Here is a 16431-nt window from a genome sequence, read left to right on the forward strand (position 1 = left end):
AAGGAACATATCCCAAACTAGTTATACATCCTGTCTCCAGAACTGCACCTTCTAGTAATTCCTTAGGATAGCAGCAGCACTTGTTAATCAGAAAATGAAAGTACATGATCACCCTGAAGACAGCTAATAATTTTTAAAGTGTATTCTTGCATTATCAGCTACATTCATATTTTCTAAACCATGAGCCTTTAGTTTCTCTGTTGGTCATTGTATCCTTCTGCTCTGTTATCAGCAGCTCTAAGCATAAGATCAGATCTTCACTTGAATTAAAATCACTGTTAAAAAAACCTTGAGTTTCAAGGGGTCCATAGCTTTAGACATCTCTTGTTTTCTCATCTCAGCAATTGTCTTTGGTCCCTTTTTATCAGATTTTGCTGAAAATCCTTGATTAGATAAGAGATCCTCAAAGTCATTTTCTGAAACTTTTGGCTTTTGACCTATGAAGAGAGAAAAAACATTAAATGAGAAGTTTCACTGGAGAATACATTAACAGGGGAAATATATTGCCCTTAGATATACCTGGATAGCATTTATCACTGCCATGATAAATATCCTTCAATGACACCAAAAGCCACAAAACTAAGAAGGATAAAAATAAAAGGGATCTCTAACAAACTTTCAGTCCAGCAGAGCAGACAACCTAACATGCTAACCTCTGACTAATACTTGCATGTCCTCCTTTTTAGAAAAAATTAGTAGATTTGAGGGAGCACACATCTATCTACAAATTTGGAAATTTTTCCATTGTAAGTTAGTTTCAAATGCCATGCAGGAGTTTTTCAAGTAACCATATACTCAACACTATCATTGAAAGCATATAGTCAACACCTAAGCATGTTGAAACTTACCCAGAATAATGATCTAATAAAATACCAACATGAATATTCATTACATAACCAACAAATTTCAGAAAACTGCAGAATAATTGAACTCTGAAGAGGCCTCTGGATGTGGTCTAGTCCCATCCCCACTCAAAGCAGGGACAACCAGGTACATTTTTTAGGCCTTTGTCCTGTTGAGGTCCATCTGTTTTTAAGGGAGAGGAATTACAACAACCTGTTTCAGCATTTCATCGTGCCAATTGAATTTTTTCCCTTGTTCTACAGACTTTCCTGTGCTACAACCTACACTCAATGCCTCTGCATCCTGACACCTTTTTCCAGATATGGACCAACAGAATAATTCCAACTTAAAGAAGTACCTGCTGTTCACTTATACATCAGTTTAAGGGAAGCACAATCCTAATATCAACACACCAGAAAATAAAATTTTCCAAGGAAGTTCATACAGAAGAGGTAAAGCCTAAGCCTGTAACTCCAGGTTTGCCTACTCAGTTGGAACATGTTAAAGGACTGTATGATTCCACTTGGTCCTGTCCCCATATCTCTTTCAAACACAAGAATTTTCAGTAATTTTTCTTTCTCAAAACAAGCTACTCTTCTTTAGCCAAGAACAGACTAACAGGAAGCAACATTATCAACCATCTCTCCCCGGATGGATCAAATTTACCGTTCTAAACTCACTGACACAAAACCAGTTCCCATGTGGGTGAGTAACTACAGCCTTGAGACTTTATACCCAAACTCGTGTACACCTGTGCTATCATCAGATTGTCTGTTATGTACTGGGGTAGGTTTGGAAAGGCAGGATACCAGATTTGGCAAGTGCTTTCTTGTTTTCTAACAGACAAAACTTAAATGTAAAGAAAAATATGAAGGTAGAAGAGCTTCTGCAGGTAACAGCGCTCCCAGCTAACTTCACATGGGACATTAAAAGTAATACACATTCAAAAAACTTACCAAAGCTTGGGGCTCTGACTCCTCTTTCTTCTCGTCCCCCAATAACACTGAAGTTTACTGTGTAGTTGGGCTTAGCTGCTGTGCTGGACTTAGTCTGGGACTGCCATGAAGTACTTTGTGGTTTGGAGGATTTCTGCCACTGATTTCCTAGCTTCTGAGATGGAGCAGTTTTCTGACTAAATCCACTACCCAAGAGTCCACCAGTGGATGAACCTAACAAAAAAAATACTCACTTAGTTGTTCAGTTAAGTGCCTGGCACCTGTTTAATACAAGTAAGACAGTTTGGTCTTGACATATAACCACATAGCTCACAGTGTAACAGGAAGGTGTGGGTAAAATGAAGTTAAGAGTCTCATTAAGAAGTAACTTGGATAGCAGGAGCTGGAGGCTTTACTGAAAGTCTTTTCTTACAACTCAAGGTTTCAAATGTCAGTTTTAGCAAAAACATGCACCCTTATCTGAAGGGTCAGGCACGCGTCAGGCTAGGAGAAAATATGGCTGTGACAGTAGTTCTGCTTCCCACTTCTGCTAATATGCAGTGCATAATAAACAACAAATTACAAAAAATGGTAACAGACTGAGAAGATTTTCAAATTAATGCTTTCAAAGTCTCTAGTGGTTCCTTGCACTACTGTGTCGCAGACATCCTTTTCACTAAAAATCCTTTCTTAAGATTTTTTCCCTTCTGAGGAGCTGAGGCCTCAGAGACAAAATGTAAACAATAATTATCTGCTGCTGTGGAATGCAACAGGTGGATCCGTGATTGGTCTCGTGTGGATGTTTTGATTCATTGACCAGTCACGGCAGAGCCGGCTCTCGCTCTCTGCCCAAGCCAGCTGCTTTTGTTATCATTCTTTTCTCTTCTTTTCTTAGCTTAGCTAGCCTTCAGGGGAAACCTTTCCTTCTTTTTCTTTTTAGTATAGTTTTAATGTAATATATACATCATAAAATAATAAATCAAGCCTTCTGAACATGGAGTCAACATTCTCGTCTCTTCCGTCAATCAAGAACCCTTGTGACCACTGTCACACTACTGTTTAAGGAAGATAAGGAGAACATTATTCTATAGAAGCATTCACAAGGAATATACTGCACAAGTAAGAAAAGCACTGCAGCCTGCAGGAGATCCTGTTATCAGCCTCCTGTGGTGTAGGCCAAGCCTGTCTGGGTATACACAGCAATGCAAACTTGATTCGCTCTTTCAAAAATGGCTCCTCACATTTCAGCTCTCCTGATGCCTCCCTTTGGAAGTGGCTGCTCAGACCTCTAACTTGCACAAGAGGATGTCTCCCCAGGGCCATGTACAGGATAGCATATTATGTCTTGAATTATTGCACCTGATAAAACCCAGTAATGCATTACAACACCCAGTAAAATCTAGGAATGCACTGCTTTTTCATTAAATCACTCAACTGCAGTCAACTCAGTTTTCAGTCATTGACAACTTGTGAAATTTACAGAAAAAAAAATTGTTACTAGTCAGAGCAAATCTGCATATTGAGAAATTATCTCTTTCACCTATTCTTTCAAAGAATTCTACGTTTATTATTGCAGTTTTCAAGGCCAACAAATTCTTCCTGTAGGACAAGTCAATTCCTCACTGTTGACAAAAACTTTTCAATACCACACTCCTACTTTATGATAGAAGACCATTCCTAAAGAAGAGTGTGATAACACCAACCAGCACAGAAAACTATTGGTATCCTACCAGTATGCTAATACACCAGTATTCACTATTTTTAGCTGCTATTTTTTTAGGGTTTATATAGCATTCATATTTAAGCAGCTTGCACTCTCATAAATTTTCTTCCAGAACAGCGTCTTGTATGCGGAAGCCAAAAAACTCCTATGAAAAATACAACAGAATGTGGTATTCAAGTTGTATTCCAAAACTGAATTCCAGTTCTTGTGATGCCTTGAAAATTCATTTCAAGCCTGGGAACATTACCTAGGACAGTGACATCTGGCTACTTCTTAATGCAGTCATTTTTCCTATTGAAAGCTAACTGAAGGAGTAATGAATTGACCCAAGTCCTGCTAAAATTAGTTTGATTTCTTTCATCTGATTCAGTGTGGGCTATACCTACATCTTCAAGTCAAGAATAAATTTACTTTTTTTACTGTCACACTATCTGTGCATTTAATAATCTGTGTTAACCTGAATTATTAAACTAGAAAATTTTTAACATTTTTTACTGCAAAGCAGCCTCATTGGTACTACTTCAAAACCAGAATTTTGCAGTGCTTATGCCCAAGCAACATCAAGAAGTCAAATGCATGCTACCTAGCATTTCTGCAAGACTTCCACTCAATTCAATACACAGTGCTAACTGCCAAGGCAACAGGGTAAAACCTCCATCAGCTCCAAGCTAAGGGAAAAGCAGGTTTGCTCAATTCAGCGACACTAGGCTGTTCTGAATCATTCCATGTACTCTGGGCAGCTGGTCACATTGGTTATGGCAGTGTGGGTTCTGAAATGCGAGGACTGCAGCTCTTTAGTGGGTGCTACAGGACTAAATTCCCGAGTTTCAGGCCAATAAAACACCCGGGAACAAAAGTTATTCTGCTATGTTTCTTCTTCTAGAACTCCTTGTGCCCTTCACTGCAAACTGAATGCAAGCATTCATAGTGGTTTTGGTACTGGTGTGCAATGTACGGCCCTTGATTTGTGCTTATCTTACAAACACGGCAGATGTGAGTAGCAGAGCTATGAAAGTCTACTGAATTCAAAGGAAAGTACTGAATTAACTGTTACCTTGGAACTAAAAATAGTTAACTAATTCAATCCTGCTTTCATTTTAAATCCTTCAAGAACAGTATTAATCAATGCTAGGTAAGAAACCTCATGCTCAGTTACTGAATCAGCGACTCCTGGTTTCTCTTACCATCTCAACTCTATTCTCAAGCATTAATTACTTTTACTGTTCTTATATCACAGCTGTAGTTATCTTCTGAAATACTATTCTGGATGTTTAAAAATATCTGGAAGATTCAACCTTTTCTTGTTACCAGCTCTCAGCAAATACCTCAAGCTAGATGTTGACAATTAAAAAGAAACACTTCCCTTAATAGGCTGTCAAAACCATTTATTGGTACAAGAAGCTAATCAAACAGTAAAGGTCCTAAAAAATATAGTCTATCAAAAGTAAGATCTTACCTGGAAGACCAGATCCCAGATTGGCAAGATCAGCAAAAGGATCAAAGTTCTGAGTTTTTGCCTGGCTAAAAGACAAACCTGAAGACACACTGGACTGGCTTCCGGTGGTAAAAGCTTGGCCTGTATAATAAGAAGACACATCACATACCTAGTCTGTTTGGAAATTGAGAGAAAGAATAAAAATAGTATCTACACAACACCTCATGCAAACCTCCCCAATATTCTACTTCACAACATCTTTTCCTATTACAAGAATCACCATTACTACAGAGAATTGAAACAATTTAATTCCTGTGTCTTGAACTTTAATCTGAGAAACTACACAAGTGTCTTACTAAAGGAGCATTTAAGTAGCAAAGCAAAATGCACAAAGACATGTTCAGCAATTTCAGGTGATTAAACTGACCCAGTCTGGGGTATTACTCTAATGGAAAAATTTAATTTCATAATACCTTCACAAACAGGCTTCAGCTGTGGTGATGCTACACTGCTGGTTGTTGAGGAATCTGCCCAAGAATCCCACCCACTTAAGAGATCTGGGTGGCTTGTAGATGATGATATTTTAGGTGGCTCTGGTGTCAAACTGCCTACAGAAGAAAAATGAAATGTTTTCATGTTTAAGAAAACCATAATAATAGTATATATATTTGGCAATACCAACAGAATGTGTATCACATTGTCAGCTACATAGCTTGCTTAAAATCTCTCTGTAACAATCTTAAATAAGACTCAGAAGGGTTGTAGCACTGGAATTCCTCCATTTCTATTTTAAAACATCCCACGCACTGCATAGATAAGGTATTTTCATGCACAGGCAATGCTATGAATTTGACAGCTTAGGTCTCCTGACCAAAAGAACTAGCTCAGGTACAGATCTAAGGCATGCTGCTGTTCCTGACAACACAGCTGGTAAGTGGAAAGCAGTAGTGCTCCATGAATGGTGCTCTTTATCACTCAGTAGTCTGGGTGTTACACAGGTGAAGCCAGGTCACTTCAAAATGCAGGTTTACCTAACTCAGGCTGCTTGTGACAAAGGGGCCTCTTGGCCAACTAATACACTCTTTGAGGTGTAACACACAAATGAGTGCACACAACTGAAGAGCAGGATACAGGAAGAGTGATTTTTTCTGGGAAGAGGCTAAGAATCTCTAGCTGCATGGATAAAAACCACTTTTCTATACACCATGACATCTAAATGAAATTGTTGTATTTAAAAGCATGCAAGGGTGCTGCCACCAACTCCTGGAAAATGTCATATCCCATTTAAAGGTATTATAACTGCCATCCCTGACACTTCAGAATTATTCCTCACTTACACACTCACACAAACTATGAGGTGAGCCATCCTCAGAATGAGAAATGCTATGTATGGAACACTTAAAACTGCATGCCAGCTCGGACCAGTCTCCTTGAGCAGAGCTTGTGGAGACTCATAGTGAAGCAGGACAGCTTTTGAATGTAACTAATGCTATAACAACGGTCAGTGCTACAGGGAGAGGAGATATTTCAGTAAAGCACATCTAGTGGTGGTCTAAGACATTTCACAGACATAGGGTTAACCCAGCCATCCTTACAAAAGCAGTAACATTCTGAGGCTTTGAAAATCTCAACTACTACATCACAGCCTTTCACTTGTCTCAGCATCTCAGCTTTACATTCTAAATATTAGCATCAAATCCTCTTAATTAAGGAAATAATTAGAAGCAAATTAAATACCTCTATAGTACCTCAATCTACTAATACTGTTTATAATTAGATCTTACAGCTGCAAAGTGAGCAAATCACATACTGTACCAAAAGCCTGTATTACAGCAGTACTCTCTGCTGCATGTGAGGGAAAACATTAGAATAAAATGCAAGAAGTACCCACCATTTCCAGCCCTTTCTCCAGACCCAAGCTTCATCTCCCTGCCTCTGAAACCACGGGAGAAACAATACATATTGGTCTCAATACTCAGGACCCAGGACCCCAGCTATCTGCTAAACCATAGTGTTGCTGGCTACAAATCAGCACCTGTTCATCAGCTTAGAACTTTGTTGTATCATATTCCACTCCCAAAAGTTAAGCGGGCCTTGAATTACTACTAATATTGATTTTTAGGCTAGAAATTATTTTGTTCTACAGTCTCTGCTATTAAAGGTCTTTTTACAGGAGCGTAAGAAAATTAACACAATCATATGAAATTAACTACTATGAAAACAAATTGAGAGAAACAAGAACAAATTAAATTATTTTTATTATTTTATTATTATTATTAAAATAAAAATTAAAGATGAAAGCATTTGAAGGATTGAGAACACACTATGGGAATGAGCTGTTTTATAACAGTTTGCTTAAGAGAAATCAAGTTCATTGTCTCCCCTATGCTGAACTAAGCAGGAAATAGCCTACTGCTACATATAGCAGTAAATTCACTATTGAGAGTAAAAGCTCATATACAACCACTACACTTATCAGAAAAATCTCAAACAATGCAATGAACAATATACTGAACAGATAACTCATTTCTCTTGAAACTGTTCTTATGCTATCTTCTTTTTAATTCTACAATGTGGGCATTATGTTGGATTTTAACATCAAGAAAAAGGGTTATCAACTTTTTGACTTTGATACTTTGACTTCTACATATTCTGAAGAGGTATGATGAAACCATGCTGAATCTCTATTTTTGTAGCTGACACATTGCAGTTCATACAAGCACATTAAGATAAAGGAGCAGAATTCCTAAAGAAATGGTAAAACATGAACTATAGCTCAATATTCCAAAAATGGAAGCAATTAAGATGACGAACATGCAGATCCAAACCTGGTTGTCTCAAGATTTTTAATATGCATATTGATAATCCCTAGCCATACAGCAATGAACCACTGGAGTTCTTGGCAAAGAACGTTGTTCTTTACTAGCACTGCTCAAACCAAGCCAAGATGCAAGAATAAGTTGGTGGTAATCAGATCACACTTTCCAGCTTCCCAAAATAAGAGACCTGCATTTTACTACACACAACTTCACATAAGGTTTTCTTTATTTAACTTGTCATGTCTACAGGAAATCCTTTAATCACAGACAACAGGATTTTCTGTGAACCAAGAGGCTGGTTTAGTATGATGTAAGGTTTTTTTAACCTTATCTAAAGCCTGTCTGAGAACTCAAGTCCACAGAAACTAACTTATCCTCAGGAGAAAACTACACTGATCGCTCAGGTTTCTTTTGAGCACCTTCCAAATCTCCTGCTGTCTTTGAGGGTAGTATATCTTGACTCAACCTGCATTAAAGATGATCTGCTACTTAAAAAATACAGAAGAAAATTAAGTTACCTTGTTAATACACAGCTGTATAGCAGCAACAGCACAACATTTTCCTATTACAGGACAGAATGCCTTAAAAGACCAGATACTGTGTAAGAACTCTCTTTCATTCTAAAACTCCTATGATTTTAAATTTTAAGCCAACATCTGAGAAATACAAGGTTAAAGTTCTACGTCTTGAACTTGTGTTCACTGAAACATCTTTTCTCCTGGTATCTAATAGCAGTTTAGTAATCATTTACTGACAAACAAAGCTTATCCATCACTAAGATTTGATTCTAGACACTTACAACTGCTCTAACAGCAGAGTCATCAAATTTTATTACTGCAGCTTATTTTGAATGGTCACTGCCATTACTACTAATTTATTTTTAAATTTTTCTCCCTTTAATGATCTTATGTTTGCACTGTCTTCTGCTCACTTAACACAGTTCTTCTGAATATGTCATTTGAGAACATGTTCTTATTTTTCATTTTTTCTCCAGTTACTAGTGATCCTGTCCTTTCAGGACTCAAAAAATCACATTAAGTGCAACATAATCATTAATATGCCTTACTTACTTGATAAAATTGATACCTGTAACTGGATGGAATGCTAAAGGCTCAAATACATACATCATTTCAGTTAAACACACATATGAGCTCTCATTTGAAAGATAAATGTAAAGGAGTGTGAAATGCTACCCCAGTTCCTCCACTTCCATACAGTTTTTAAAGACTGCCTTGCAATAGAGAAATATTTGGAAATCAATGTAAAACAGCAGGCTGAAGAGAAAATGGGTACATTTTAAGTATCTTTTCCTATGTTGACAGAAAGCTCCAGAAATTACATTAAAATAGCAGGTATCCTAATACACTTACCAGGCTGCAAGTTATCAAATAAAATCAGGAGTAAGCACAAAACAATAAGCATTGCAGTCAGATGTAAAAATACTCCTTTTTTTCCTCTACTTGCTCAAATGTTATTAACAGCTGACAATTGATCGTGATCTCCTTAAGGCTGCAGATAAACATTTAGTGAACAGAAATCCATATTTTATTTTTCCCACTTTAATTTAATACATAAAAGGGTTTTCTGTGTCCTCTCTGATAATAGGGTCTGGTACTATTCAACTTGGAGAAAAGAACCAGGAACATTCTTATAAATGTGTAAAAATATTTACTGTGAAGAAACAAAAAAAAGACTGAGACAGATTCTTCTCTGTGTTGCCCACTGGAAGGACAAGAGGCAATAGGGCACAAACTTAAACACAGGAAACTCCATTAAAAAATACTTTCTTTCCTCTAAGATCTCCCCAAACCTGGCATAGGTTGCCCAGCTGTGGAGTCTATAGTGTTGGAAATGCTGAAAACCAGAAAGGACACGACACAGTCCTGAACAGCCCACTCTACATGATCCTGCTTTGATCACATAACCTAGAGAATCTCCTCTTGAGAGGTCCTGCCCCTCCAGTGAGTTAGATTTTGGCTGAGATCATAAAATATGCTGAGCTACCAGGGAACCACAAGGATCAGAGTCTAGCTTCTGGCTCTGCACAGGACAGCCCAAAGAATCACATCATGTGTTTTCCAAACTTTTCTGGAACTCTTGTCAGGCTGGTGCTGCAAACACTTCCCACTGTTCCAGTGCTCAGCCAGCCTCTGGGAGAAAAATCTTTTCCTGATATCCAACATAAACCTCCCCTAACACAACTACAGGCCATTCCCTTGGGTCCTGTCACTGGTCACCACAGAGATCAGATCAATGCAGATCCCTCCACTTTCCCTCACAAGGAAGTTGATGACTGCAATAAGGTCTCCCCTCAGTTTCCTCTTCCCCAGGAGAAACAGACCAAGTGACCTCAGCTGCTCCTCATACAGCTTCCCCTTAAGCCTCTTCACCATACTCATGGCCCTTCTTTGGACAGTCTCTAATGGCTTAGTGCCTATTTTTATATTATGGCACCCAAAACTGCCCCAGCACTCAAGGTGAGGCAGCCCCAGCACAGAGCAGGACAATCCCCTCTCTAGCCTGGCTGGTGATGCTGTGCCTGATGCACCTAGGGACATGCTTGGCCCTCCTGGCTGCCAGGGCACTGCTGACTCATTCAGGCTGCCATTGACCAGGATCCCCAAGTCCGTTTCCATGATGCCCCTCCCCAGTATCTCATTCCCCAGTCTGCCTGCATCCAGGTTTCCCCATCCCAGGTGCAGAATCTGGTGGAAATAATGCTCCACAGATCAGTATTGATCAAATCTATTGAGTAAAATATTTATATTTGGTAACTTCACACAGGGACAGCAATAGTGGCATAAAGCTGACAACTATACAAGTACACAACTGAAACATATGGCTCTTGCTATCAACAGGAAAGAACAAAAACATTGCAAAGGAGGCAGCAAGTGGAATCTTCTCAGCAGAATCAATCACAGCTGGAATATAATGATTAATAATATGATAGAGAGGGCAATCAGCTGAGTGGCCTTTTATTTCAAAGAGGAAGCGTTTCTCTCAGTCAGACAAATGATGCTTTCTTTTTTCTGTCCAGTTTATCTGTATCTAACACTCAGACTGCATCACTCAGATGCAGGGTTAACAAGAGCAACTAATAAACAAAGAGGGGCAAATCAAAGCTGCATGCAATAAGCCCTGGGAAGAAATCATTAGATTCAGGAAAAGGTGTGGGATACCACCATTCCTAGCTACCTGCACTTTGTAAGTAGGTGTCTGCATGAGAAGACACCTGGGCTTCTCTGCTGGACACAGCTAGCTCCAACAGACTCACCACAAGCCACAGCTGAGCCTCACAAACTAGATGTCTTCGGGAAAACATGTTTTCCCAAAAAATACTGCACAGCAGCTGTAAGAGAAGGGACAGATATGACAGAAACAGCTCTGCAGACGTTAAGGTAGGTGGAAAAAGAAGGGGAAGAGGTGCTCCAGATACCAGAGCAGAGATTGTCCTGCAATACATATAAAAAACCACAGTAGAACAAATATTCACACTGCAGCCTGTGGAGGACCCTACAGAGGTGGACATGTCCTTGATGAAGCCACAGCCCAGGGAGAGCAGCCCACACAGCAGCAGGTTCCTGGCAGAACTTGCAGTGCCTGGGAGAACCACATCCCTATAGCAATCTCTTCCTAAAGGACTGCACCCTACACAGAGCTGTGTTCTTAAAATACTGTATCCCGTGTGAAGCGCCTATACAGAAAGAGGGACTGAGAGTGCAGCAGAGAAGAGCCCTCACAGACTGATCACAACCCATAACCCTATGGAGAGAACCCACACTTTTCTTCGAAAGTTAGATTTTAAAAAGCTTAAACACTAGCAGCTCTACCACTTCGCCATTTCTGCAAATGTCTGTTTCTCCTTAAAGAATGATGGGAAGACTGAACATAATACAAAGATTTTTGTTTAAAGATTAACAGATTTTAAAATAAATGCATGAGGAAAAGGCTTCGCCAAGAATATATCAGAGAAATGAAACAAATAAGATTAGAGTATTACATAATGTACTTTGTAGGTATATTAGCAGAATACATTCAGGTCAGGAAGGTGCAAGCTAGCCTCAGCCTTTTAAGAACTGGCTATATTATAACTTGACTTGCTCATTTGTCTTCCAAGGTTTCCAGGAAATCTTTAAAACCTAAATACAGTCAACACAGCATACTATCACATACAAAATAAGTTTCCAGATATTTGGGTACCCTCAGTTATTAGAACATTAAGAGAAAACTCCAACTCCTAATATATGGTTAGCAATTCTAGAAATCCTGTCACATCATAAATAATAGCGCAACATTATACAGGAAACGTTTCTTGGTGCATTTGCATCTGTACTTCCAGAGTACAAAGCTAATAAAAACAGCAATCACAACAAGTGGATCTATTAAGACACTAATCCACTAAGCTGAAAGACAAATGCACAGAAGAGAAGAAACTGTTGAGAAACAGAACATCAGAAGCACACTTACCTAAATTTAAGAAATCTGAGCTGGAAGAAGGTGGAAGTGAACTTTGTGTGGAAGGAACTGTATTAGCTGTAGATGTTGAGGTTGGATTAAGGAAGTCCCCAAAGAGGTCTGGACCAGACAGGGCTTGATTCTCTGAGCTTGATGACATTGTGAACGGGTCAAATGGATCAGCTAAAAAATAAGCAGAAAACAAAATTATCTCATGACAAACTGTAAAATAAATGAAGTTGAAAAAGCCTGACTCCTCTGATGGCACAGACAAGAAGCAAAGCTCATGCTAGTAACTGCAGCAGCCTTCTGTCAATTTTGTGTGGCAAAGAGTAACCACCTATTCCTTCCTCTAGACAAATGAACTTTCACATGGTACAAAAAGTGTCTCAGCCATACATAATATGAATAGCTATGTCTTCTAAAGTAGCATACAATTCAACAACATTGTTAATTTCATCCATTTAAGACACATCTTAAGTCTGCATGACCATCTGACACACAGAAGAATTACATTTATTAAATACTCTATAATGCCAAATCTGCAACTAGATTTGAAGAAAATGGACTACTACACTATTAAAAAGAATATGAAGTAAAATATTCATACTACCATTCAGACTTGAAGGCATTGGCAATTCTGGGGCAGAAAACACGTCAACGCAAGAATGAAAACCAATAGAAGTAAGACTTCAGCAGGTCTCTAGTGATCCCAATGAAGAAAAAACTAACTGGAAGAGTATTTATAGTCAGCATGGAGTAACATGTGACAGTCAGCAGGAATCAGGGCTTTAGATATTCCTGTTTCTGCTGCCCTCTAGGGTTAAAACCCCTGAAGAGCCCAGGGAGTCCTGCCAGATTCACTCAGAAGCTGAAGAGAAGGAATAATCCTGCTGTTATATCGCAGCACATCCTCAAGTAATGATCACACCGCACAGGACTCAACAACATTTCAAGCAAATTTACTATAGCATCACACATAAACAAAACCTCAAGTCTGTTGTGCAAGCCAAAATACAACAGGGGCCAAATATTCTCACTTCTGCAAGTATCTCAATACAATTCAATGAAACACACTGAATGAGAATGACTACAAGAATGTGATATACACATGACCACTGATCAAATGTTTCATGCAATAGACATGGCTAAAGAAAGATAATGTAATGAAGGTTTCGTTTGATAGAACAGTACCTATGTAAAAATGGTAAATTACAATTACTCTTCCCTGACCACAGTAAAAAAGTTCAATAGTGAATTGCCTCAAAATAAGAAAACATCTTAAACCACCTAAACGCTCTGTGAAAAATAGTTCTAGTTGTCTATAGATGAAAGCTTTTAGTGCCTATGAATTATCTTTGCGCAAACAAACAAAACCTTGTAATGGTTTCCCAGCTTATGCAAGTAATATTCCCAGAAATCTTACCATTAACTTTAGGCAGAGAATTGTTATTCCCAAAACATGACAAAGAGATGAGTATCCACTCATGTCTCAAGAGGAGTATCCACTCATCACTCAAGAGGAACAGAATCTCTGAACTAAAACATCTTGCTTAAATACCAAATAGACAGCACTACATCACATTCTCTTTAAGTATACTGACTTGCCAACAACATCAGTAAAACCAGCAAAAAAACATCTTTTAGCAGTATCATTATCCTACTGGTTTGAACAATAATCTACAGGATTTCCAGTTGCTCAGCAGTCTTATGTGATTAACACTTAAAAATCCCACGCAGACATTTGACCTAAGCAGAATAGTTCTGTACATCTAATGCCATTGCTTTACATAAAGTTCAAGTTATGACAAGTCTATGCCTCAACAAGGAAAAAGGATCTAGCATGCAACATTCATATGGGAAAGCTAAGAATTCCTTAAGATACTGAGTTCCTTTGAAATGCAAAATTTGATACTTTTCTATTTACAAGAGTTTAAAGTTAACAGGATACTGGCAACATAACAGAGTATCTGGGTAATGTACAGGAACTTCTCTCCTTCATGCAGAAGTAACACCTGTTCTATTCATAGTCTTGCTACAGACTGACATGTCTTCACCATTCACCATCTTGAAACACAGTACTTATTTTCTAAGCACAATGCAAGCAGCAGTTTTCATGTGTTGCCCAGGTGACAAGTGCTGATATTAAACTCACATACCTGAAGACGCAGCTCCTGCTGAAGATGAACCCTGAGTAGCAGCTGGACGCTGACTGCTGAAAAAGAAATCTGTTCCTTGTCCAAGAAGATCTCCAGTGGGCTCATTTGAAACCTGTGACACACTGCTCACAAACAGATTGTTCAACAAGTCAGCATTACTTGATGAAGAGTTTATTTCTGAGATAGGTTGTTTCTGTTCTGCTGAAATATCAGAGTCTAGACCCAGCAAGTCTACATTCTCTTCAGGAAGAGATTTTTGTAACGGTGCAGATGGAGCTTCAAAACTGGCTTCAAAAAGCAACTCTCCTTCTGGAGTAGAGTCTTTCTCATCAACTGCACTTCCTTCATCTGGAAATGTTGGGAACTCCTCATCTGAAGGATCACTCCCATCCCTGTCATCAGACAGCTGAACACAATCGTTTTTAGATGAACTGTCTTCTATTCCACTTTCTGGAGTTTTTCCTTCTTGAATAGAAAAAAAAAAAGAGTAACATCTTTAAAAAACCAGCATTATTCTTTTGACTAGGGTAAGAGAAACTTTCACAGCGACATCATATGAAGTTCATTCCTAACTAACCAAAACTCATATAAGAACTGATGAAAAAGGAACTACATGCTGCCTGCTACCTCTTTGTACAGAGCAGACAAAGGAGCAGCTGACTACCATATTTGCCACTCCGCAAAGATAGGCATTACGAATTTTTTCAAAAAGAGATTGACTTGGACATTCACCTCAGATCACTATGTCTCTTAGAGCTTACAAGATTTCTCACTAACTGCTGTACTCAATAAAAGCATAAGGAGTTGCTGACATTTTTAACAACAAAGCAGCAACCAGAAAAATGAGTTACACGTGTGCTATAAAATTATATTTTCTTAGTCCTACTTACTGATCTGGACCCCACTGGCTAATCTACTTTATTTCCTCTGTTCCTCAGCCAAAGTGGAGTTGTGGGAGTAAAAAGCTTCCTTGCAGATCTTTAAGGTTAAGATTTTTACAGAAAAATTTAGCTCAGCATTTAAGTTATACTCAACCCCAAACCCCTTTACTTGGTGTTTATCCAAATGAAAGAGAATAACCACTTCTTATTCTATAGAGCTCACTCTTTAAATAGCTTTTCCTCGTGGTTAGTGAATTAGAGACTTTTGCTGCCTAAGAAGGCTTAGGCGTTCACTGGAAAGCATACAAGACAAACATAAACCACACAGTACTTTAGAGGAAAACCTGTACCTTTCCAGTCCAGAGAGTGAAAGAAGTTGTTTGCATCAGTACTACTGCTGTGTGGGGATTCTGTATCAGTAGGTGCACTTTCTGAAGACTGCTCCAACTGGGATGCCTCTGCTTCATACTGTGCAGTTGAACCTGGCTGTCTAGGCAACTCTGGTTTCCCTATAAAACAGAATTTAGGCCAGAGCCCTTAGAGAGAAATTTCTCAATCCTCCACATGGCAGCTGATACTTGTCTTTCAAGCTGACTGCTGTAGGAAGACAATTATCTCCAATCTATTGCTCTGCAAATGCAAATTCCTGCCCCCGCTATCTTTGAAATTAGCATTAACTTCTTTTCAACTGCTAAAACTGGTAAAACCTGGTTTTGAACTAGGGCATTAAATCAGAATCATAGAGTAAAACTCAGGCATTCTATTCACATTTGTAGGAAAATGTAATTAACACCTCACTTGTACCAACCATCCCCTAAAACACTCAAGAGCTATGAACAGTATCTTCAATAAGAGACAGAAAAACTCAAATGCAGCTGTAGAAAAACCCAGAATATGCAAAGCCAGTGAAGAATATGGACTGGGTAAAAAAGGGGTGGTACACTGTATGATGCTATTAACTGCTTTTTATATTTCTTATTTTACTGAAATCAGGTATTAAGTGATTCTTGTGTAATATTCAGTTGCACTGTTACCTAATGCTGTATGACCTCTAAAAACCCAAGTTTCTTCAAGATAAATGAAGAAGACTTCCTAAATTAGTTAATACTCATACACTGTTTGAAAAAAATGGATGGACGGCTGGGAGAAACCTATTTGTCTAAATTTAAATACACAACTGG

General features: G+C 38.6%; 1 protein-coding gene across 2 annotated transcripts in view; it reads right to left on the reverse strand.

Moving 5' to 3' along the window:
- GAK (cyclin G associated kinase) overlaps nt 1–16431 on the reverse strand; it is a 75971-nt gene that overhangs the window by 8083 nt on the left and 51457 nt on the right. The window contains exons 20-26 of one of the 2 annotated variants that reach the window (XM_030968130.1): nt 15601–15759; nt 14370–14834; nt 12223–12393; nt 5410–5544; nt 4958–5077; nt 1800–2012; nt 289–437 (exon numbers count right to left, since the gene is read on the reverse strand). In XM_030968130.1, the coding sequence (XP_030823990.1) occupies nt 289–437; nt 1800–2012; nt 4958–5077; nt 5410–5544; nt 12223–12393; nt 14370–14834; nt 15601–15759 (1412 nt within the window). The remainder of the gene's footprint in view (nt 1–288; nt 438–1799; nt 2013–4957; nt 5078–5409; nt 5545–12222; nt 12394–14369; nt 14835–15600; nt 15760–16431) is intronic. The other variant, XM_030968131.1, reaches the window with a different exon arrangement.

The sequence above is a fragment of the Camarhynchus parvulus genome, chromosome Z (genome assembly GCF_901933205.1).
Source record: "Camarhynchus parvulus chromosome Z, STF_HiC, whole genome shotgun sequence".
Taxonomy (NCBI): Eukaryota; Metazoa; Chordata; class Aves; order Passeriformes; family Thraupidae; genus Camarhynchus; species Camarhynchus parvulus.